This window comes from Oenanthe melanoleuca, chromosome 18 (assembly GCF_029582105.1).
Source record: "Oenanthe melanoleuca isolate GR-GAL-2019-014 chromosome 18, OMel1.0, whole genome shotgun sequence".
Taxonomy (NCBI): Eukaryota; Metazoa; Chordata; class Aves; order Passeriformes; family Muscicapidae; genus Oenanthe; species Oenanthe melanoleuca.
In genome coordinates, this window is record NC_079351.1 from 10,127,445 (window position 1) to 10,149,955 (window position 22,511).

A 22,511-nucleotide genomic window follows, 5' to 3' on the forward strand; every position below is an offset into this window, starting at 1 on the left:
ACACTGTGATGGGAGACACACAGATTTACCCCAAACAGTGTAGAAAGCTTTATATGGTCAGTAAAAACCCAAACCAGAGCAGAGACAAGCCCCAGTTGTGGCCCAAGTGTAGGGAGGGCAGCAGTGCTGTCTGGGGTTTTTCATACCTGCACACCAGCACTAAGCACTGCCTTGGTTCCTAGGTGAAAAGTGTGCAGGATGCAATCCGGGAGAAGAAGAAATCCTTCAATTTTCTGGGAGAAGACATTAAGCTGGTCCCCTCAGTGGGGATTTTCATCACCATGAACCCTGGTTATGCAGGACGAACCGAGCTACCTGAGAATTTAAAAGCTCTCTTCAGGTGAGTCGAGGTTGGGTTTTGTGACCTGTGTAGCAAAACTGGCAGAAATTGTCTTTTGCAACAGCCAAGCCTCATTTTATTGGGCAATACCGTCACTCTGGGGATTCACAGATGGTTTCAGCTTTGTGCACCAAGTCTGGATCAGGGAATGCACAGGGAGGACAAGGGGGCTGTGTCCTGTGCCATGGGAAAGGCAGTGTGGGCAGACTGGGAGAGTCTCCAGTGCCTCACTGGAGAGGACCTGCAAGATAAAGCTACAGATCCACTGCCCTCCAGCTCTGCACTCAGCACTTGCTCTGCAGTCCTCTCCTGCCTGTCTCCCTAGGCCCTGTGCAATGGTTGTGCCAGACTTTGAGCTCATCTGTGAGATTATGTTGGTGGCCGAGGGCTTCCTCGAGGCCCGGGCCCTGGCCAGGAAGTTCATCACCCTCTACCAACTCTGCAAGGAGCTCCTGTCCAAGCAGGTGAGCCCTCTGCTGTGCTCTGGGTCCCCAAAATCAGGATGTGACATTCTGCTCTAGATCCCCACAATCAGGGATGTGACACTCTGCTCTAGACCCCCAAACCCAAAATCAGGGATGTGACACTGCTCTAGATCCCCAAAATCAGGATGAGACACTCTGCTCTAGATCCCAAAATCAGGGATGTGACACTCTGCTCTAGATCCCCCGAAATCAGGATGTGACACTCTGCTCTAGATCCCCCGAAATCAAGGATGTGACACTCTGCTCTAAAGCCCCCCAAAATCAGGATGTGACACTCTGCTCTAGGTCCCCCGAAATCAGGATGAGACACTCTGCTCTAGATCCCCAAAATCAGGATGTGACAGTGCCATGCATCTCCATGGCTGAAGCTTCACAAGTTTCATTTACTGACTGCCTCTGTGGCAGTTGCTGGGGAAGGGAGGGTTTGTGATCACCAGAGCAATGACATTTTCAAGCTGCTGTCCTGGAGGATCTGCTGGGACAGAAGCACTTGACCAGCTGCATTAGTGAGAGAGATTTTTCAAAAGCCTCAAATGCCACCATGGTTGGGGCAGTATTCAGTGGCCCTTTGCTTTCCAGTTCTTAGTCCTATTTAGTCTCCTGCCTGCAAGGGGCTCATGATGACTGCTCTTCTCTTAGTCCAACTAAATATATAAATATTCTCTTTCATGTCAAGTGTTGGCCATGCAAGGTCACCTCCAATGCAAAACTCTGGTTAATCAGATCTTAACTTGTCTGTATAGGTCAAAGCTGGGGTGAGTTGAATCAGAACTCCAGCTGGAAAACCTGATCTTGGCTGTGGAAGCATGAGCTTGGGTGGGTTTCTGCCTGGTCACAGCTTTGTGCTGTGCAGCTGGAGACCCTGGGGGAGCTGTGGCCTTCCACACAAAGCAGACAAGCTGTTGGGCTGTGCTCTGCAGGGTCTTCGTGGAGCAGAAATAGAAAGACTTGCTTGTTGGCTTGGGAGTTCCTCTCTTGCATCTCTAGGATTCCTTTCCAGCACTGTCCTCCTGCCCCTGCTTGGTGGATTGTCCCAGGCTGGGAACCTGGTGATGGAGAAATTTGGGTGTCTGAGGCCTCAGGGTGGACTAACAAGCCTTCTACTTCAGCAGCTCCTGCAGATCCAGGGCTCTGGCAGGCCTTGCTTAACCTGCACAAAGGCCAAGCAAACTGCTTTAGGGTCTAGGGGGGAAAATTGCTTAGGTCTCCAGAGTGCAAGCCCTACTGCTGACTTAGTGCCAGCTCTGAGCCCAGGTGATGGCATGAACAGCTGAATTATTTGGCTCCTTAGTGCTCTCCCTGGTGGGAAGCTCCTTCTGAAATGGAGACCAGGTGACTCAGGCTGCTGGAGGTCTCAGGCCACGACACAAATAATGAATTTGGCTGCATTTCCATTGCTGCCTGCTCTGGCAGCTGGGCCTGCTGGTTCTTACCCCTGCCTGGCTCTAGGCACAAGCCCAGTGCAGTTTTTATTTCCTCCTTGCCCCTGCAGGATCACTATGACTGGGGGCTGCGGGCCATCAAGTCCGTGCTGGTGGTGGCCGGCTCGCTGAAGCGCGCGGAGCCCGGGCGCCCCGAGGAGCAGGTGCTGATGCGCGCCCTGCGCGACTTCAACGTCCCCAAGCTGGTGACAGATGACATGCCAGTGTTCCTGGGGCTGCTTGGGGACCTGTTCCCTGCTCTGGACGTGCCTCGCAGGCGTGACCTGCGTTTGGAGGCCGTGGTGAAGGAGGCGGTGCTGGAGCTGCGGCTGCAGCCCGAGGACAGCTTTGTGCTCAAGGTGAGACCAAGGATGTTCTGCTCTACCTGCACCATCAGCAGCTCAGCTGGGTTTTCTCAGCCAGCTTGGCTTCTTCAGAAGGGCTCTGCACCATCACAGAATCACAGAATGGTTTGGGTTGGAAGGGACCTTAAAGCTCAGCTCGTGTCCCTTTGCCATGGGCAGGGACACTTCCACTATCCCAAGCTTCTCCCAAGCCCTGTTCACCTCATCTTGGACAGTTCCAGGGATGGGGCAGCCACAATAATCCCCTTGCAGACAGACCTTGCTGGAGGACAGTCAGCTATGCTGGGTCTGACTGCTCCTAAATCCAGCTCTGCCTCCTCCTTGGATTTACAGAGCCTGGCTCTCATAGGCTCCTGCACACTCAGCCCGTGGAGTGCTGAGCCTCCCTGGCTGGTGGCTGTCACATCTGAGCAGTGCTGGAGGTTTGTCTGCCTGCTCAGGATTTCACCCATCACTGTTAGAGTGGTCAAACCAACTTCAGGGTCAAATCCCTTTGTGTGTCTGGGTCACAAATTTCCATCCAAGAGTCCCAATGAGAGCTGGTTTCACAGAATGGTTTGGCTTGGAAAGGACATTAAAGGACATCTCATTCCACCCTGCTGCCATGGGCAGGGACTCCTTGCACTATCCCAGGTTTTGCACATCTGATCTCCAGTTTGCCATCCCTGTCTGAGCCCTGGGCTGTCTCCCCAGGTGGTGCAGCTGGAGGAGCTGCTCGGTGTCCGGCACTCCGTGTTCGTGGTGGGAGCTGCAGGCACAGGCAAGTCCCAGGTGCTCAGGTCCCTGCACAGGAGCTACCAGAGGATGAAGCGCCGCCCTGTGTGGACAGACCTCAACCCCAAGGCAGTCACCAATGATGAGCTCTTTGGCATCATTAACCCAGCAACCAGAGAGTGGAGAGATGGTAAGTGTCTCTTCATGGCTGAATTTGGAGATAAAAAAGGGAGTTTTTAATGAAGCTGCTGAGTGGCAGCACGAGGATGGGTCTCTGTGTGCGGGTCTCACAGCCCAGGTGCTGCTCCCAGTGTGAGGGTTTGCTGTTGGAAGGGCATATAGGGTGTCACAGCTCTTTGGGAATTGAGCCTTTTGCCATAAGGATAATTGTCATGTCCATTAACACTTCTCAATTCCTAACTGGGACAGGCTGTTTTTTGGGCTGGGCTGCTGAAGAAGAGGATTCCCTCCTGCCCTGTGCTGTGCACTAGGACCCCCCAAAAGTGCCATTACCAGGTTTCTGTCTGGACACTCCCAGCAGCCTGTGAGAGATGTTTTTCCACTAAATATCCCTGCCTGATCTCTAGCACATGGCATTTGCCAGGCTATTGATGCTAATTGCTCCTGAGGAGGATGAGATGAGCATTTAAAACCTGCTGAAAGATTTCAGAGATGTGGAGTGAAAACGTTGGGTTGTGACTAATCCAGAAAGGCAGCTTTGATTCCCTGAGTGGCTGTGCTGGGAACTGAGGGAGGTGGGGGAGGACAGCTCCATAAATCATCCTCGGCCAGAGGTCTCCAGGAGAGGAGCTGCCACCACCTCCCCTGCCCCCTGCTCTGCTCCAGTGCCTGGGTTAATTTCTTTTTAATTGTGATTGGGGACCCTAAATCAAAGTGACAGAGAGAAGTGTGGGATGTAGGCAGCACCCTGCAGAGAGCTGCACGTTGGGGATTGTGGATCAGGGACTGTGGGTGGCACTGGACAGCAGGAGAGACATTGGCAGGTGGCTGTTCTCAATCCTCTAATGTTTCAAGAGAACTTACAGGACTCCTCTCTGATGGCTCAAGGCAGATGTCTTCTGCATTAACCATTCCTGAAAATGTTTCTTGTCAAAGAGCAGCCAGGCCATTTTCAGCAGTCCTCTTATGGATCAGCTCCTCCTTTTCCCGAGTTCATCCTGTCACTCATGTCACTGCCAGCAGCTGGAAAGTTTATACATGTTAGGTGGAAAAAGGTCCCACAAGGGAATCCTAAAAGTGTTATTTGTAGAACCAAACTCTTGTATCAAATCCCAAGAGCCCTCTGTGGAGTGGATGCCCGAGGCTGGGAGAGGAGCAGTGGTGTGTGATGCTCCAGGCAGGAGCTGCTGGTGCTGGAGTGTTGCCAGGCTGTGTGCACAGGGATGGAGCCCAGGCAGAGCAGGGGGTGCCATGTCTGACCCCAGCCCCTGGCTGTGCAGCTGAGCTGTTCTGCATTTCTGTGCCCAGGCTTTGCTGGGGTCATGCAGCGCCACCAGCGCCTCCTGACCCTGGTCACGAGGGAGCAGCTGGTCCTGCAGAAACCAAAACATTCCTGTCACCATTCACCATGAGAGGCTGTTTGTAATGTTTGCCTGGTGTTCTTCATGCAGCCCAGCCTTTCCCTGGGTATTTCCTCGTGTGGAGGAGAGTGATGGTTTTGTGGAGCTCTCATTTGCCCTGCAGTACTTCTGCTCTGTTCCCAGCTTCTCGCTCTTCCTAGCATTCATTATTTACTCCCCTTGAGACTCTGTATATTCTCTGTCTCCTTGATTTTACTGACATTGTGTTCTGTCACTCAATGTCAGTCAGGGCTTGTTCTCCCCTCAGTCTCACTGAAGCCATGACCCAGTGTTTAAAGCATCTTGATTTTCCTGATATACTTCAAGCCACAGGAAAAAAAAAGCCCAGATATAAGATTTTCCAAGGCATATTCAGATGGTTTTCTCTGCATTGTGTAGTGTGTGGGGTTTTTTTCCTCTGAGTATCTGCTCTTCATTTTTCCTGTGTCTTACAGCTTTCAGTGGAAGTGAAGCTCATGTAGGCCCACAGTCATTCTCAGTGATAATAACTGATAATACATTTTTTCTTCAAAGCAGATATCGTTATATAGTATTATTTATGTCCAGATGCAAAGAGTTATGAATGTTTGAGGGGAAAGCATAATTTTTAGGAAGTTGCTGGAAAAATCTGTTAGAGCAGGTGACAACTTCAATGTTCATTAACATATTGGTGTCACCCTCCCAGGACTGTTCTCATCAATCATGAGAGAGCTGGCCAACATCTCACATGATGGTCCCAAGTGGATGGTACTAGATGGAGATATTGATCCAATGTGGATTGAATCTCTTAACACTGTGATGGATGATAATAAGGTAATGGATGTCAGGTAAAGAAACAGGTATTCCTTGTTGGGTGTGATTCAGCCTGGGGGAAATGCAGGTTGTAATAACATCTCCTGGAGCTGTGTTTCTTCAGACACACCAAACAATATTGCATAAAGGCAATGGTGCATGAGGGAAATAACTTAGGGCTTGTTTTCATTGGAATTTCCCTTTTCTGGAGAGCCACACTCATGAGTAATTGCAAATATCCTGATTATAACATTAGGCCCTTTAAAAGTAGGGTAGGGGCATAATTCTGTGTCTTTTCCCCACCCTGAGGGACTGCTTTGGTTTCTGGGTTGTGGAGGAGAGAAGGACCATTCTATGCCTGTCAGAAATCATGTCACTGCATCACAGAATGGTTTGGGTTGGAAGGGATCTTAAAGCTCATCCCACCCCACCTTCTGCCATGGCAGGGACACCTCCCACTGTCCCAGGCTGCTCTAAGCCCTGTCCCTTGGGCACTGCCAGGTATCCAGGGGCAGCCACAGCTGCTCTGGGCACCCTGTGCCAGGGCCTGCCCACCCTCCCAGGGAACAATTCCTGCCCAATATCCCATCCAGCCCTGCCCTCTGGCAGTGGGAGCCATTCCCTGTGTCCTTCCCTCCATCCCTTGTCCCAAGTCTCTCTCCTGCTCTCTTGGAGCCCCTTCAGGTACCAAAAAGCCACAGGAAGGTCACCCCAGATCCTTCTTCAGGCTGAACACCCCCAGTTTTCTCAGCCTGTCTGAGAGCTAACAGAGCTGCTCCATCCTCTGATCATCCTGGAGCCTCCTCTGGATCTCCAGCAGCTCCAGGTCCTGCTGTGCTGGGCCCAGGGCTGGGGCAGCTCTGCAGGTGGGGCAGAGGGGCAGAATCCTCCTTGTCCTGCTGGACACAGCTGGGGCCGTGGGCAGCCGGGCTGGGCAGCCAAGCTCAGCAGTGCCAGGTGCTGAACGCTCTCCATGCCTGTTCTGGGAGGGTTTGAGGCTGTCTGTCTGTCTGTCTGTCTGCCCATGCAGGTGCTGACCCTGGCCAGCAACGAGAGGATCCCCCTGAGCCCCAGCATGAGGCTGCTGTTCGAGATCAGCCACCTGCGCTCGGCCACCCCGGCCACCGTGTCCCGGGCAGGTGAGTCCTGCTGGGGCTGCCCCTCGCTGCAGGGCCAGCCAGGGCTGCTGCAGTGTTCTGTTGGCCAGCTTGGTGCCTCTGCCAGCTGCCAGGCTGCCTGTGGTGTGCAGGGTGTGTTCCTGAAGCTCATGGACACCCTGAGGATCCTGAGCCCACGTGGGGTCTGTCATTGTCGTGGGGTGTGCTGGGGGTGTTCCTGCTGCTGCTGCAGCACTGCTCAGAGAACACTCCTGGCCAGTCTGGGTGGGCCTGATGAGCAGAGAGCAGCCCCTATCCCAAAGAGCTCCTGATCCTCTGGAGCAGTGCATGGGAACAGGGAATGGAGGTGTCCCCTGGTGTCTGGGGCCCAGAGCAATAATCTGGCTCAGCAGCACAATGGCAGGTCATGAGAGGTGTCCTGGTTTCCTGAGTCACATCCCTTCACTGTTAATGTTTCTCCTCTGCAATGGGGCAGCTGATGAGGGACCAGGTGTGTTTGACAGGGTTCCAGCTGTTTGAGAGTAGCTGGAAGTTTCTGGTGGATAAAGGGAGAGCCTCTGCTGTGTCCTTACTTTTGTCTCTTCTCCTGCACCTCAAGGGATCCTGTACATCAACCCCTCAGATCTGGGCTGGAATGCCCCTGTGAGCAGCTGGATTGACAGGAGGGAGGTGCAGTCTGAGAGAGCCAACCTGACCATTCTGTTTGACAAGTACCTGCCTGTGTGCCTGGACACCCTCCGGAGCAGGTACCACTGGGGTGCTCCTGTCTCCCTGGCCAGGACAGGCAGGCACCCCTCCCAGAGCAGCTGTGCTCCAGGGCTGGCCAGGGCCCTCCTTATCCCCAGGAGCCCTGGGTGGCACTGCCTCCAGCTCCAGGAGCTGTGGGGTGAGGGGGCAGCTCACAATCCTGCCCATCCTTGGTTGGTCTGATCTGGTTCTCCTTGGATATTGATTTGATGGTTCCTGTGCTTGTATCAGTTCTGCATCTCTTGGAAATTAAATCCAGAACATCCTAAAGGAAAAGTCTTCCCAGTCTCCTGATGTGTCTGGCCAGACCCGAGTTCACTGCACAAGTTTTGGGTCAGTAGAGCAGATTTCAGACCACTGCTGAATGAGTGTGGAAGATGCAGAGCAGATCTTCTTTTATCCCCTCCCCACATCTTTCCCTGCCCCTTGGGGATGAGGAGGAAGCTGGTGTTTGTGTGAGAGGGTGGGACTGCTGCAGACAGTCCTCTCTTGGATCTCTTTCCTGAAGCATTAGAGCACAGCTGAGTCCCTCTGTGTGAGCATCCAGCCTGGGTGTGTTCCATGGCTGAACGTGAAAAACAGAGCAAGGAGTGGTGGTTTTAAACTGAACAAGGGGAAATTCAGGTTAGGTATTAGGAAGAAATTCCTGGCTGTGAGGAAGGTGTGGCCCTGGCACAGGGTGCCCAGAGCAGCTGTGGCTGCCCCTGGATCCCTGGCAGTGCCCAAGGGACAGGTCTTAGAGCAGCCTGGGACAGTGGGAGGTGTCCCTGCCATGGCAGGAGGCTGCAATAGATGACTTTTAGGAGTTCCCTTCCAACCCAAACTGTGTGATTCTCTATCCTCTGCTTGCTCCCCATATCTGCAGTTTCATTAAAAAATAAAAAAAAAATAGAAAATTAAAAGAAAAGTCAGTGAACACCCAAACCTGGGCACCATCAGCCCCAACAAGGAGGTGTCAGGAGGAGCTGTTTGAGTGCCAGTCTTGCTCCTTGGGACTGGAAGTTGGGAATTTGCAGGGGAGCTGCTCTCTGGGTGCCCAAACTTTAAAGCTGTTGGCAGCAAAGCCCATGGAGCATCTCCAGCTCTCTCTGCTGAGCAATTGTCAGACCATGAAATCCCCAGGATTAGCTGCACCAGCCCCGAGCTGAGTATTTTGGTAGCTTGCTTAATTCAGAAATTGTAGAACCAACCTTTCAAATAGCTCTAATTACTTTATGGAGGACTTCAGTGCTGCTACAATATTAGTTTGGAATTCTGTAAGTGTAGCTTAAACGAATGTAAAATGGCAAGATGAAAGGTTTTATTTTATTACTGCTCTATTTGACTGCTTTTGAACTCCTCGTGCTCCCAGGAAATCATTGCCTTTAGCAACTCCTCCATTTTATTTCTTTCAAGAGGATCAAAGTTTTTAAATGCCTGAAACTTCTGATTACTGTTATTATGTGTGTGTGTGTGGCAGTGCCAGCAGGGCCAGGCAGAGGATGGGTGCTCCCCTTAGTGCTCTTCAATGAGACACCCACTGCTGACAAGGATAATGCTGATATTCTGGAAAAGCATTCCTGCCTTGCTTTCCTGAGCTGGGAGCAACCCTGGTGCTTCACCCCATTCTAGTTCCCAATTATGTTTTCTATTTCCATCCCTCAGATTTAAGAAGATTATTCCCATTCCTGAGCAGAGCATGGTTCAGATGCTGTGTTACCTCCTGGAATGCTTCCTGACAGAGGACAACACACCTCCTGACTGTCCCAAGGAGCTTTATGAACTTTACTTTGTCTTTGCTGCTGTCTGGGCCTTTGGTGGGTCCATGTTCCAGGACCAGGTAAGAAGGAAGGTGCCACATCAGCATCTCTCAAGAGTCATTTTATTGCCTTTTTATTTTTTTCCTACTTTTTTTCTACTGTCCCAGACCTAAAGCTGTGTCAGTGATGCTGTTTGACCTGGAAGCCTGAACTAAACAATCCCTTTCATGAAAGGCCTCATCATGCAGGGGGTGACACTGGAGAGTGGCCAAGCTGTTCCCTGGGTGCCATCACCTTGAGGAGATGTATGGAGAGCATGACCAGCTTTCCTGGTCCTTGTGGAGGGTTTAACCCTCCATTCCCTGTGTGCCAGCTGGGAAAACCACAGCCTTGGTTCTGCCAGTGCAGGGTGACTTTTAATTTAAGCCTGGGGAGCAGGGCTGGCACAAGCTGCTGCCTCAGCAGAGGAATTGCAGCCCCTCCTCTGGCTGGAGCGTGGCTGGTGGCACTTGGACATGGCATTCCCGTGCCACAGCAGCCAGTCCTGGCATGGCAGGGCCTTGGCACAGCTGGGTGCATGGCAGGAGGGCTGGGAGCAGGCTCAGCATCCCTCTGGGAGGATTCTGTGCCTGTGCTGCTCTGTAAATGTCAGGGAGGAGAGTGCGAGCACACAGCGTCCGAGCGAGGGGGAGCCTGATGAAAAATGATCCAATATAAAAGCTGTTTATTGCTCCCTGCTGAAGGTGCCCTTCCTGGTGACCTTTTGCTGCTGAAATGTCAGGAGAAGCAGGCTGGAAGGCTTCCCACTGTTTGTTGGTGGGGAGCAGGGCCCCTCTATAAAAACAAATGATAGATTTGCCATTTCCAGGCTCTGAAATTAGCAGAAATCCATATGGGGTTTTTGTTAAGGAAGCAGTTTGAGCTCAACACCATTCTGGCAATGGAGCTGGGGCTGGGACTGCTCCACTTAAGGGCTCAGCCCCTCCCAGCACTGTGAGAAAGCTTTTAGCAGCACTGCACATCCCCTTTGTGCTGCCGGGCTGGGGAGTTGTGACAAGAGCAGAAAGGAGATTACAGTCATTCTGCCTCTCTGGGTAGCACGAGACTGCAAAATCCTGGATGCTAATCATGTGTTTTCCAAATCCTCTGGTCTTTTGATGTGTGGTGGCTCAGGGAGCTCTGCAGAGGACACTCAGTTCAAAGCCAGGTTTCCTGAGGAAGGCTGAGCAGTCCCTGGTCCCACCTGGTCCCAAAAACCCGGGGGGTGGCTATGGGGAGGAGACACTTAATGGAGATGCCCCAGGAACAAACTGTGCTGCTAGAACTGGCTCAGTGATGCATCTGCTCTCTCACAGACATCTTTTTAGCAGCACTTTCTCCCTCCTTCCCCCCCTGTTTCTCCCCAGGGCTGAGGCTGCAGTCCCTGTGCTCTGCGTGGGAAAGGTTCAGACACTGGCTGGCCCAGTTTCACAGAGGAGACCCGAGGCAGGGAAGGGGACTAAGCACATTTTGCAAATCCTGGCTTTGTCTAAAGCAAAAACTGACACCCCAGCTCCCAACAAAAAGTTCAGATTCTTTAAAATCTTCCTGCATGGAGAGATAGAAGGGGAAAGCAGGGAAGCAGGAGCTTGCTGAGCCCTATGGCAGCAGTCCCTCTCACATTCTTTGCTGAACTGGGATCTGCAGTCCTGCTGCTTCTGCTTGAAAAGAGGCCAGAAAACAACAGCTAAGTGTTTGCAGGGTGGTGTGATTTATGAGGAGGAGATTTGGTATGCATGCTCTGACTATCCATGGCCACGGATGGAGATGGATGTGGTGTCCTTGTCTGTTGGAAGAAGCAGGCACCAAAAATCAATCAAGTGTCTGTTTAGTCACAGGCACGTATTTCTCTTTTTCAAATTGATCCCTCTGTCTAATCTCAGACACACTAGGAGTGATCAACACAGAGGATGAGTTATTTAGGGGAATAAATAGGAGTGATGAGAAAAAATGAAGAAAATGAAAAATTAGACTTAATAATAGGAAAAAGGATAAGATTGTTATGCTGTGGAATATTTTTAAGGACTATCCCACTCTGGTAGACTCGGATAAATACCATTCTCCATCTCTAATGAATTTCTCCAGATTTGCCTATTTTCTCCTCTTTTTGTCCTGCAGCTCGTGGACCACAGAGTGGAGTTCAGCAAGTGGTGGGTGGCAGAATTCAAGACAATCAAGTTTCCTTCTCAGGGCACAGTCTTTGACTATTATGTTGATCCAGAAACAAAGAAGTTTGAGCCTTGGTCTAAACTTATTCCCCAGTTTGAATTTGATCCAGAGGTGCCACTGCAGGTAGGTGACCTGGGCAGGTGCTGGGCTGGGGGAATTCTGTGTTCTAGTGACTGAAGGTGGGTGTTTCAGTGGAGTCTGGTGAGAGGTGATGGAATTCTTTATGGGATACAACTGAATTACCCATCTTTTTTGCTGTGCTTGGACTATAACAGCACAGCCCCCATCCATCTTCCATACATGAGTGATGTACAGCAGGGGCAGGGAGCTGCTGTGCCCAGAGAGAAGTGATGAGACAGAGCAGGGACAAAGCCTCTGAGACACCATGACTTGTTGTCATTCTCTGTGGTTGCAAATAGAGATGGGTTTATGTTTGGGCCAAGAAAAGAGTTCTTCAGGTAGTGAATTGGGGTTGCTAGTTGCACTTCTCTGTTTTTTTAAAGTGCCACAGTGAGCAGATGATGTGTAAAAATCATCACTGATTTAGCTAGGTGTGATTCTGTGAGGGATCCAGATGCTGGGTTCAGCTGGAAAGATGGATTTTAATGGCTGGCAGCAGCAGACCATCCTTCCCTAGTGCAGCTGGAAGCTGAGCTCACCTGGCTCGTTCCTGGCTCTCCCAGGAGGTTGCTGTGGGGTGGTGGTGATACCTTTCCTTGGTCCTAGAATTAAGAGTCAGACACAGTTAAGGGATCTAAAAGGGTTTTTACATCAGTATTTAATAAAGGTCTTCATGATGCAACAATTTATCAAGGTGGAATATGTTGAAATGCACACCCTTGGTATAGCACATTTTATAGTCCTTTCAAATTAGCATATCTAACAAAGATTTCCAATAAATGGTGACATCTGTTTATTTTACAGCATTCTCCCTAGATGGGTTTGATCCTAGTTTGTAGGATATGCTCTGGAGAGGTTTCTCAAGACAGTGGAAGGCTTTCCAGCCTCCACCTGTGAGGCCTTTGGGATGTTTGGTCTTCTTGCCTAGCAGAATATCAGGACTGTGCTAAGATACCAGGCTTAAAAGAATTACAAGAGTACTGGGAACACATAAAAGCTACATAAAAAGGAAAGGCAAGAAATCATCATGGCATTGATGGCTTGGAGTGCCCACCTAGAGCAGAGGCTGGGCAGAGTTAGAGAATAAAGTGGGGATTTATTAAAGGCCTTCAATAGATACACCTTGGGCAGTCAGAGCCTCCCAGAGGCTACACAACGGTCACGAGTGTCAGTTTTTGTGGAAAATTAATCCACAAACACCAGAGGTGTATGTCCAAAACAGGGACAGAGGAGTCCTTTTTGCTTTATTCCAATAAAGGGAGAGGCCATGGGACATTCCTCTGGGATCTCTCCACTTTTTGGAGGATGCAGCTCCTTTTCATCCCAATTCCTGGCTGCTTTTCCCTCTCTCTTTCCCCATGGGTTGAGGTACTTGAGAGGCACAGACTTCCCAAACACCTGATACCTGAGATTCCCCTCTAATGTACAACCCTTCCTTTTAATTTTTAATTCTTACACAATTCATAGTTTTTCCCCGTTACTTCTTTCATCTTCCAATATCCAATTTCATTTACCAGCAAACCACAGTTGGTTTGTAAAGGCAAATCTCTTTTCCCATTCATCAATCAGTGGAATCCATTCCATTGTTTCTTTTATCTCTTAGTAGTAACTTTACCTGCCAGCAGATCTACAGCTTGTTTGTAAAGACAAATGTGATGTTCCTCTCACGAGTTTTTCAGACAGAAATAAATTTGGTCTATTTGCATATCAGGGGTTAATTGCCCAATTACAGCTTCAGGTAATGAGGTCATTTACCCCAGTTTGTTCCCCCCAGATTCTCTTTTGTTTCTACTTTTTTGGGGCTTGATGGAGGCCTTGGTCCTCATGCTTAGAAGGATTGTTCAGTCCCACCAAAATGTGAAGAGAGTCTATCTGGAGTCCAGAGTTCTACACTAATGCAGTGCAGGATTTGAAAAATAAAAGAGCTGAAGGCATGAAGGGTTGGGCGGCAGGGCTGGGGACACTGATGCTGCTGTGCCCGCAGGGCTGCCTGGTGCCCACGGCTCAGAGCGCCTGCCTGCGGTTCCTGGTGGCCAGGCTGCTGCAGCGCCGGCGCCCCGTGCTGCTCGTGGGCGCCGCTGGCACGGGCAAGTCAGTGCTGCTGGGGGACACGCTCTGCTCGCTGGACACACACCTCTTCCTGCTCAGGAGGGTCCCCTTCAACTACTACACCACCTCTGCCATGCTGCAAGGTAAGCTCTTCAACTGGGGGACAGCAGGAATCGCAGAAAGAGTGATTGAGCATTGCAATGGGCTGCCCAGGGAGGTGGGGGAGTCACCATCCCTGGAGCTGTGTGAAAAAAGCTGAATGTGGCACTCAGGGACATGGTTCAGTTGGCAAGGTGGTGTTGGGTCACAGGTTGGACTCAATGATCACAGAAGTTTTCTCCAGGCAGCTTAATTCTGTGATTCTGTGGGATTCTGTGGGATTTTCTGTGATTCTGGGATTCTCTGTGATTCTGTGGGATTCTGTGGGATTTTTCTGTGATTCACTGTGATTCTGTGATTGTGGGATCCTCTGTGATCCTCTGTGAATCTCTGTGATCCTCTGTGATTCTGGGATTCTGTGTGTTTCTGTTATTCTTTGGGATTCTGTGATTCTGTGTGATTCTGTGATTGTGGGATTCTGTGTGAATCTCTTTGAGTCTCTGTGATTCTGGGATTCTGTGTGATTCTGGGATTCTGTGATTCTGTGTGATTCTGTGATTGTGGGATTCTGTGATTCTGTGATTCTCTGTGATTCTGTGATTCTCTGTGATTCTGTGATTATGGGATTCTGTGATTCTGTGACATTCCTGAGGTATCCATTGGGGTTTGGAGCAGGATGTGCACTGGGAAGCTCAAGGAAAGACCTGTGGGTGCAATGCCTGTGTTGTGGAAACATTCCCAATCCCACAGTGAAACTCTGCTCAGCAGAGCTCTGGTTTTGTGGAGATGATGTTTCCCAACCTGAGAATTTGCATTCTTGACCCCACCACTCTGGTCCAGGGCTGTGCCAAAGCCCAGGCTTCAATCTGCTGCAGTTTTCATGGCTTGTATTTGTATTTGAAGTGTGTCTTTAACAAGCTGGAATTGAAGAGTGAGATGGGTTTCTTGGAGAGGATCCAAACTGTCCTCACGGTGCAGTGATGGGAATTGCATCCCAATTAGCAGTGAGGCTGGTGCTGATGGATAAGTGCAGGCTGGAAGCCAGGGCTGGTTCCTGGGGCTGTCCTCCTGTCCTGCCACAGCCCAACATGTCCCATGGAGCAGGTCCAACCCTCTCCCCAGGGGCACAGAGCTTGCTGACCTGGGGGGCTCAGACCTCCAAGGAATTTCTGATCCCAGGGAAGTCTATAAGAATACTGCTGATGAGGATTTTGAAATATCAGTGAAAAATTAACTCTGAGGTTGAGGTAGAGTCAGTTTGCTGAGTAGTCTCTTCAGAGATGAAGAAAAAGCAGCAAATTCTTGAAAGGTATCTCATTTTGGAATGGTGTCCAATAAGAGATAAAATAACTTTACATATATTTATTAACCAGTGACAAAGCAACCTGGTTTGAGTTGAATTACAACTGTGAGTCACTGTAAACCACACTGCTTCATTTATGCACCTGGGTTTAACCTCAATGTCCTGCAATCACAGAAAATTCTGAGTTGGAAGGGACCCACCAGGATCATCAAGCCCACTTTTTGAGTGTGTGGCCCATCTGGAGATCAAATCCATAACCTTGGCATTATTAGCACCATGCTCTGCCCAACTGAGCTCATCTCCTCCTACCTCCCCAGAGCAGCTGTGGCTGCCCCTGGATCCCTGGCAGTGCCCAAGGCCAGGCTGGACACTGGGGCTGGAGCAGCTGGGACAGTGGGAGGTGCCCTGCCATGGCAGAGGGTTGGAATTGATGATCTTTAAGGTTCCTTCCAACCCAACCCATTCCATGAATCTGTGGAATTCATTGGAAACCTCAGGGAGATCAGGGGTTAAACCCAAATGGGTTAAACCTTCCCTCTTGGGCTGTTGTGGCTGAGTGGTGCCAGCTGGGGACATGAGTGTCCCTGGCTTCATCCCTGCTCTGCCAGGCTCCCAACACTGCAGGCATTTTCAGGAAGGTTTTATAGTTCAAAATTGCTCTCTGGGGCTGATCTGCTCCCACAGAGGTGCCAGCACAGGCCCAGCTGTGCCCTGGGGCCATGCTGTGGGATCACATCTGCTCTCTGGGGCAGGCCTGGGGGGGTTCTGGGCTACCTGGTGCCTCTGCACACAGCAAATTCTTTGGGTTACTTGTCCTTCAGGAAAAAACTGGGTAAAAGCTCCCTCTGTGGCCAGTCTCACAGCCATGGGCAGCATGATGGTTTCCACCTCCCTTTTTCCTTTTCCTCCTGGAGTGGGAAGTGCCCTGGGATGGGGAGGGGGCTGAGCTGAGTGTGCTCAGCTGCCTGGGGGGACCCTGGTGTTCCTCACCTGCCCAGGTGTGTGGGGTAGGTACAGGGTGTCCCTGGTGCTCTGAGCCCTCCCCTTCTTTCCTCTGCAGAGCCCATCATGTCTTCATCACAGGGAAGTGTGATTTATGCTGCTTGGCATCCTTCCCCACTGCTCATTTTTTAGTTAATTTGTCCCTTTTTGTGGAGTTTGTCAGTTGGCTGCTTTTTTTTCTTCTCCAGCAGGTGCCTCTTTAGATTTGTAAAAATTTGAATCCAAAGCAGTTTGTGATTTTAGTTTCTATTTACTTTAGAAAGAGCCAACCTGAAAGCCAGGAATTCTTACTCAAGGTGCCTGTTGGGACAGAGATTTTTAAGGTGCAGAGTTGCACTCTGCAGGGCAAGCACAGGTTTGTGATCCAAACAATCCTTGTGGACCTGTAGCTTACAAATTTTCATGTGCATAGGGGTTAAATGGAGCCAGACTCAGTGTGTGCCCAAACCTGGGCACAGTTTGGGGATTTTTTTTGGTGTATTGTGAGCAAATCCCACTCTCTGTGGAGCCTGGACTCCTGGTGAGCTGCTCCATGCCCTCTTGCACCTCTGCTCCTCCATCAGCTGCATCCCTGCCCTCCTTCTCCACCCTCCCACTCTGGATCTGCCTTGAGAAAATTACAATAAAAGTTGATTTTTTGGGCTTGGGTATTTTTCCCCCTTGGCCATCAGGGTGAGAGGAGCCACACTTGCCAAATCTGGTGTGCAGTGAGTGTTTGAGGGGCTGATGGGGCTGTGCCAGGAGCCCAGAGCAGGGACCTCTCAGGATTATTGTGGAATAGGCTTTGAATTAAAATGCAGCTTCCACAAACATGTCACTTCATCCCCAGTAATTGCATTTCACTATGATGAATCTCCTGCATCCTTGTTTAACCTCGAAAAGGGCTGATTTTATATGTTAATTAAGGCCTAATTAAATTTAAATTAAATGCTTATTTGAAACACTTAATTTGACTTGCTACCAGAAATTTCAAATATCGTGGTTTTATTGAAGGGGGAGAGAGACTCCACTGAGGAAAAATCTATCATTTTTCTAAGCACAGTTCATGGCTTTGTGCAGAAGTGTCTGTGACAAGAAAACAGCTGAATTCTTAGTGGGTAACCAGGCTGTCTGCAGGAACCCAAGCAGGAAACAAATGGGGTTTTAAAAGATTTGTGGTCTGAAAAAACCCAGAATATAAATTTTCCCTAATAACTTTTGCCCTTGATAAGGAATGGCTGAAGTGTGCATTTGCAGAAAATTTTTTATCAAAACTCCCAGTTGTCCCTAATTACAAAGGACTGCTCTGCTCCTTGCCATGCTGCTGCTTCAGGACTGGTGATAACCCCAGACTGTGTCAGTGAAACAAATTCTGCCTCCATCTCCAGAGAGCACCTGGGAGTGAGGATGGGCTCCAAGAAAAAATCAGGAAGGAAAATCAGGCAGGAAAATCATCCCAGGACCCAGAAAAGCTGCTGCTGTTTGCTTTGCCCCTTTCTGAGTGGATGGTTTGAAAAGACAGGTGTCTGCTAAGAAAGGCAGGAGCCTCTTTTGAAATGGAGAATGTAAACCCCCTCCCTCCAAATTATTCTAATTTTGAAATTAAGGAGCTCTCAGGCAAAGGTATGGGTATATGAATAAAAGTTTTTTACTAGGAAAAATTAAAATAAAAATGCAGTAATATAAAAAAAATATTACAAAAAACAACCAACCAAACAAACCTTGACACTGACAGAGCCAGAACACAACCTGACACCCCATCAGTCAGTCAGGGTGTTGGCACAGTCCCATTCAATGGTGGCTGCATCCTCCTGCAGGGGCAGATGTGGTTCAGCTGCAGCAGTGCTCCTGGAGAAGGTGCAGTTTCCTCTGAAGGCCCCGTGGGGGTCATGGGCTTGGTCTTTTGGGAATCCAGTGAGTAAAGGCAGCTTTGGTGTCCCAAATGTCAGTTTTTATCTAGGTAGGAAAGGCTTGGCTCCTCCCCTGGCTGGAGCATCTCCCAGTGGGATGATGGAATTTTATCAGTCATGCACTGGGACTCATTGGCCATGAACAGGAGATATCTCCTGGAGGGAGGATGGGCTGTGGGAAGATAAAGAACACTGCCCCAGTTGGTTTTAACATCTGGTGATGGAATACACACCCCTGGACATGTCCTGCATTGCAGCCTAAGACATTGAGGCAGTAAAGGTTGCTTAGATCAATAGCCTATAAAACATTTTGTGCAGCAGCGTGGGGTGATTTGCATTAATTATCACTCCAGCATTGTAAATATTCCCAATATGCTGCAGTCTAGAGCAACACATAAGCTCAGCCTTCTGCTGAAACAAATGGGAATTTTTCAGAGCTACCAAATGAGAAGTTTTCTCTCCATGTTCTCCCTTACCCATGCAGGATTCTGCTGAAAACTGGGTGGGAATGGCACAGTGCTGGAATTGAGTCTTGTTGGGTTATCTGGAGGTGTGGGTAGTGCTGGGGAGGGATCAGGGAACATGGAGGTGTTTGGGGCTCTTCAGTCTGGTGAAGACTCACAAAATGCCTGAGGTTGGAAAAGATCCCCCAGCCCATCAAGTCCACCCTGTGCCAAATCCCTACCATGTCCCCAGCCCAGAGCTCTGAGTGCCAATCCAGGAATTCCTTGGGACACCTCCAGGGATGGGCACTCCAACCCTCCCTGGGCATTTCCAGTTCCTGCCCTCCCTTTCCATGGGGAAATTCCTGCTGCTGATCCACCCTGAGCCTGCCCTGCCCAGCCTGGGGCTGTTCCCTCTCCTCCTGTCCCTGTTCCTGGAGCACAGCCCGACCCCCCCGGCTGTCCCCTCCTGGCAGGGAGTTGTGCAGAGCCACAAGTTCCCCTGAGCCTCCTTTTCTCCAGGCTGATCCCCTTCCCAGCTCCCTCAGCTGCTCCTTGCTCAGCTTCACTGCTCTTCTCTGGACTCAGAGGCTCCAGGGAGAGCTCAGAGCCCCTTCCAGTGCCTAAAGAGGTTCCAGGAGAGCTGGGGAGGGACCTGGGACAAGGGATGGGGGGACAGGACTCAGGGAATGGCTCTCCAGTGCCAGAGGACAGGGCTGGATGGGATATTGGGCAGGAATTATTCCCTGGGAGGGTGGGCAGGCCCTGGCACAGGGTGCCCAGAGCAGCTGTGGCTGCCCCTGGATCCCTGGCAGTGCCCAAGGCCAGGCTGGACACTGGAGCTTGGAGCAGCTGGGACAGTGGAAGGTGTCCCTGCCATGGCAGGGGATTGGAATAAGATGATCTTTAAGGTCCCTTCCAACCCAAACCACTCTGTGATTCTCTTTGGTGTATTTCAATATGTAACATTATTTTGATTGTTTGAAAGTTGTCCGGGCTCTAAAACCACCCTTTTCCTTTACCTGAAAGATGTAAAAAATGCATTTTCTTTCACGAAATCAGCACTTGGGCTTTGTGCTCCAGCATCTCCTTGTCTCTGTGCCAGTGCTGAGCCACTGCTGTCCATGCCTGGGGACACAGGCAGTGGAGGAGTCTCACTGTGCAGTGCTAGGGATCAGGATAATCTCAGAAAACAAATATGCAGGAGGGATGCAAAAGATTTTATCTTGCATGACAAGCTTGTGTTTGCTCTGCAGCAGACCTAGCTTGTAGCAGACACAGTTTGTTGTGCTTTGTTTGCAAGGAGGCATCAAAAACTTTGTGATTTGGGAGGAGTCAGACCAAAAATCTGCCCAAGGTGCCTTGCAGGGCTCCCAGCCACATCCTGGGGACAGCCAGCATCCTGCCAGCCCCAGACAGGGCCCCTGGCCTGGGAGCAAGGAACAACCTCCCAAAAACAGCCCTTCCTTCCTGAAAAACCACAGACATCACAGGAAGAGCTGGGAGGGCTGGGGCTCCCTGGAGCCCAGGGCTGGGCAGTCATTCCCAGTCACTCCTGCCCCTACAGGTGTGCTGGAGAAGCCTCTGGAGAAGAAGGCTGGCAGGAGCTACGGCCCCCCGGGCAGCAGGAGGCTGGTGTACTTCATCGACGACCTGAACGCGCCGCGGGTGGACGCGTACGGCACCGTGCAGCCCCACACCCTGCTCAGGCAGCACCTGGACTATGGCCACTGGTACGGCTGGGCTGGCACCTTCCTGTCAGTCTGTGCTGGGAACAGCCTGTCCTGATGTGAAGGACAGGTGTCTGCCAATAAAGGCAGGAGCTTCTCTTTGAAATGGAGAATGTAAACCCCCTCCCTCCAAATTATTATAATTTTGAAATGAAGGGGCTCTCAGGCAAAGATATGGGAATTAGGAATAACAGTTCTTTACTAGGAAAATTAAAATAGAAATGCAGTATTACAAAGAACAATCCTCATGTGCCACCTGTTCCTGGGGGAAATGCTGGAGCTGACATTTCCATCAGCTGGTGACAAGTGCTGAGCAAAGCCCTCGGGTCAGGCACTGGCAGGGAACCTGTGGGGAATCACAGGGTGACTCTGGTCCAGGCCAGCCTGGGGTGGGCAGGCAGGCTGCAGGAAATGGTGGGGGGCTGCTGGCAGAGCTGGGGTGCAGCAGAGCCCCTGGGTCACCAGAGCTGTGCCCCTGTCCCTCCTCAGCACCCCAGGCACCGAGGGTGCAACACCCCAGAGGTGCTGCTGAGACAGGGCAGAGCTTGGACCTGCCTGGAGGGAACAGGGCCCTGTGTGCTGAGCCCTGTGCAGCATCTCAGCCCCCTGCAGAGGGCAGAGGGTGACCCTCTGAAGCCACAAGGGTCCTGGCAGCTCACAGACACACTCAAGGGACAGCAGAGTGTGTGTCCTGGCTGTGCTCAGTGCTGTGGCTTTTGCTGTGCCCCAAGGTACGACAGGAGCAGGCTGTCCCTGAAGGAGATCAGCAATGTGCAGTTCGTGTCCTGCATGAACCCGACTGCAGGGAGCTTCACCATCAACCCCCGGCTCCAGGTAAGGCCCTGCTCTGTGGCTTTGGGTGGATTGTTCAGGCTCAAGGCTCAGGAGAAACTGGGGCAGATTCTGCTGTTCAATCAGTGGAAGCAGTGTGGAGATGGAGAGGCAGCAGACTTGCCTTTCTCCCTTCTTTGTGTTTCTTCTTGTTTTCCTGCTCAGTAGGAGGAAGAAGACACAAGTTCCCAGCCAGCTGGATACCTAATCTCAGGAAAAATTCTAGTTCAGACAGGCAGATTTTCCTTCTTCTAGCTGATATTTACTGCTGGACCACAGTTCTTGAAAGTCTTCTGGCTGTCAGGCATTGGAACTCTGATGAGAAACAGTCACCAACTCTGGATGTGTTCAAAATGAGTGGATCTGGCGCTCCACAGAATGGTTTGGGATTTGTTCAAAGGCTGGACTTGATGGTCTCAGAGGTCTTTTCTAACCTTAACTATTCTATATTCTCTTCCTCTGCAAGTTCCTAATCAGCAAAGGGTCTTGTGGGAGGTGGCACCTCCCAGGGGCTGCTCCTACCAGAGACAAGCCTGGGCTTCACCAGGGGTCCCTGGGACCTTGGGACCTTTCAGCTCTTCAGTGGACTGAGCTTCTCTTGTGAAATGCCACTGAAAATCCCTTGTCAGCCAGCAGAAGGTGTCACCTGCCAGCTGTCCTCTGCTGGGAAATTGGAAGGGGGACATCCTTCTGGTGGACTTCAAGTCATGGGATCATAGAGCATCCCAGGTTGGAAGGGACCTTGAAGGATCACCTGGGCCAGCCTTTCCTGGGAAGGGGAGCCCAGCTGGGATTGTTCAGTGCTGTGTCCAGCCACAGAAAGGGCACTGGCCTGGGAGGTGGTTTCCCATCTCTCTGACCTTTCCATATCTCACTTTCTGTTCCTCAGCGTCACTTCTGTGTCTTCGCTCTCTCCAACCCTGATCAGGAAGCCTTGTCCAGGATCTACAGCACCATCCTAGGGCAGCACCTGGCCAGTGGCAATTTCTCAGAGGCTGTGCAAAAATCAGCCCAGCAGCTCATTGCCCTGGCCCTGGGGCTGCATCGGAAGGTGGCTGCCACTTTCCTGCCAACAGCCATCAAGTTCCACTATGTTTTCAACCTCAGAGACTTCTCCAATATCTTCCAAGTAAGTGCAGCTCCTTTTGTCCTGATGTCACAGGCAGCTGAGGTCCCTCTGGCCCTTGCTGAGCCACATGCAGTGTCCCACTCAGTAGTGACACAGCATGGGTGTCCCCTGGGCTAAGGAGTGACTTTGGGCCATTCCCTGACTCCTGAGTGGCTTTGAATGAGTTCCAGAGCCATCACCCATGATGTGGGGAAGATCAGTGTAAGGCTGATTTACCATCCAGCCCCTGTGGCCAGTGGGGAGGGATGCACAGTTCCAGAAGGAGGTGTAGATTTTGAGGGGTTTGAAGTGTCCTCTGGCTGGCAAAAGGACAAACTGGAGAGAGCTTTGGGCTCCTGACCTCGGCCCTTCAGCAGTGGCTGTTGTGGGTGTGATGGAGCTGGGCTTGTCTTGGTGAGCTCCCCCCA

At 50.9% G+C, this 22,511-nt stretch overlaps 1 protein-coding gene across 1 annotated transcript in view; it reads left to right on the forward strand.

Annotated features, from left to right (window-relative positions):
* Positions 1–22,511, forward strand: part of DNAH9 (dynein axonemal heavy chain 9) — a 163,537-nt gene that overhangs the window by 37,900 nt on the left and 103,126 nt on the right. The window contains exons 26-38 of the mRNA XM_056506187.1: positions 183–340; positions 666–804; positions 2,318–2,605; positions 3,305–3,515; positions 5,591–5,718; positions 6,728–6,836; positions 7,414–7,561; positions 9,207–9,381; positions 11,459–11,632; positions 13,614–13,821; positions 19,982–20,147; positions 20,876–20,978; positions 21,865–22,104. Coding sequence (XP_056362162.1) covers positions 183–340; positions 666–804; positions 2,318–2,605; positions 3,305–3,515; positions 5,591–5,718; positions 6,728–6,836; positions 7,414–7,561; positions 9,207–9,381; positions 11,459–11,632; positions 13,614–13,821; positions 19,982–20,147; positions 20,876–20,978; positions 21,865–22,104 — 2,247 coding nt within the window. The remainder of the gene's footprint in view (positions 1–182; positions 341–665; positions 805–2,317; positions 2,606–3,304; positions 3,516–5,590; positions 5,719–6,727; positions 6,837–7,413; positions 7,562–9,206; positions 9,382–11,458; positions 11,633–13,613; positions 13,822–19,981; positions 20,148–20,875; positions 20,979–21,864; positions 22,105–22,511) is intronic.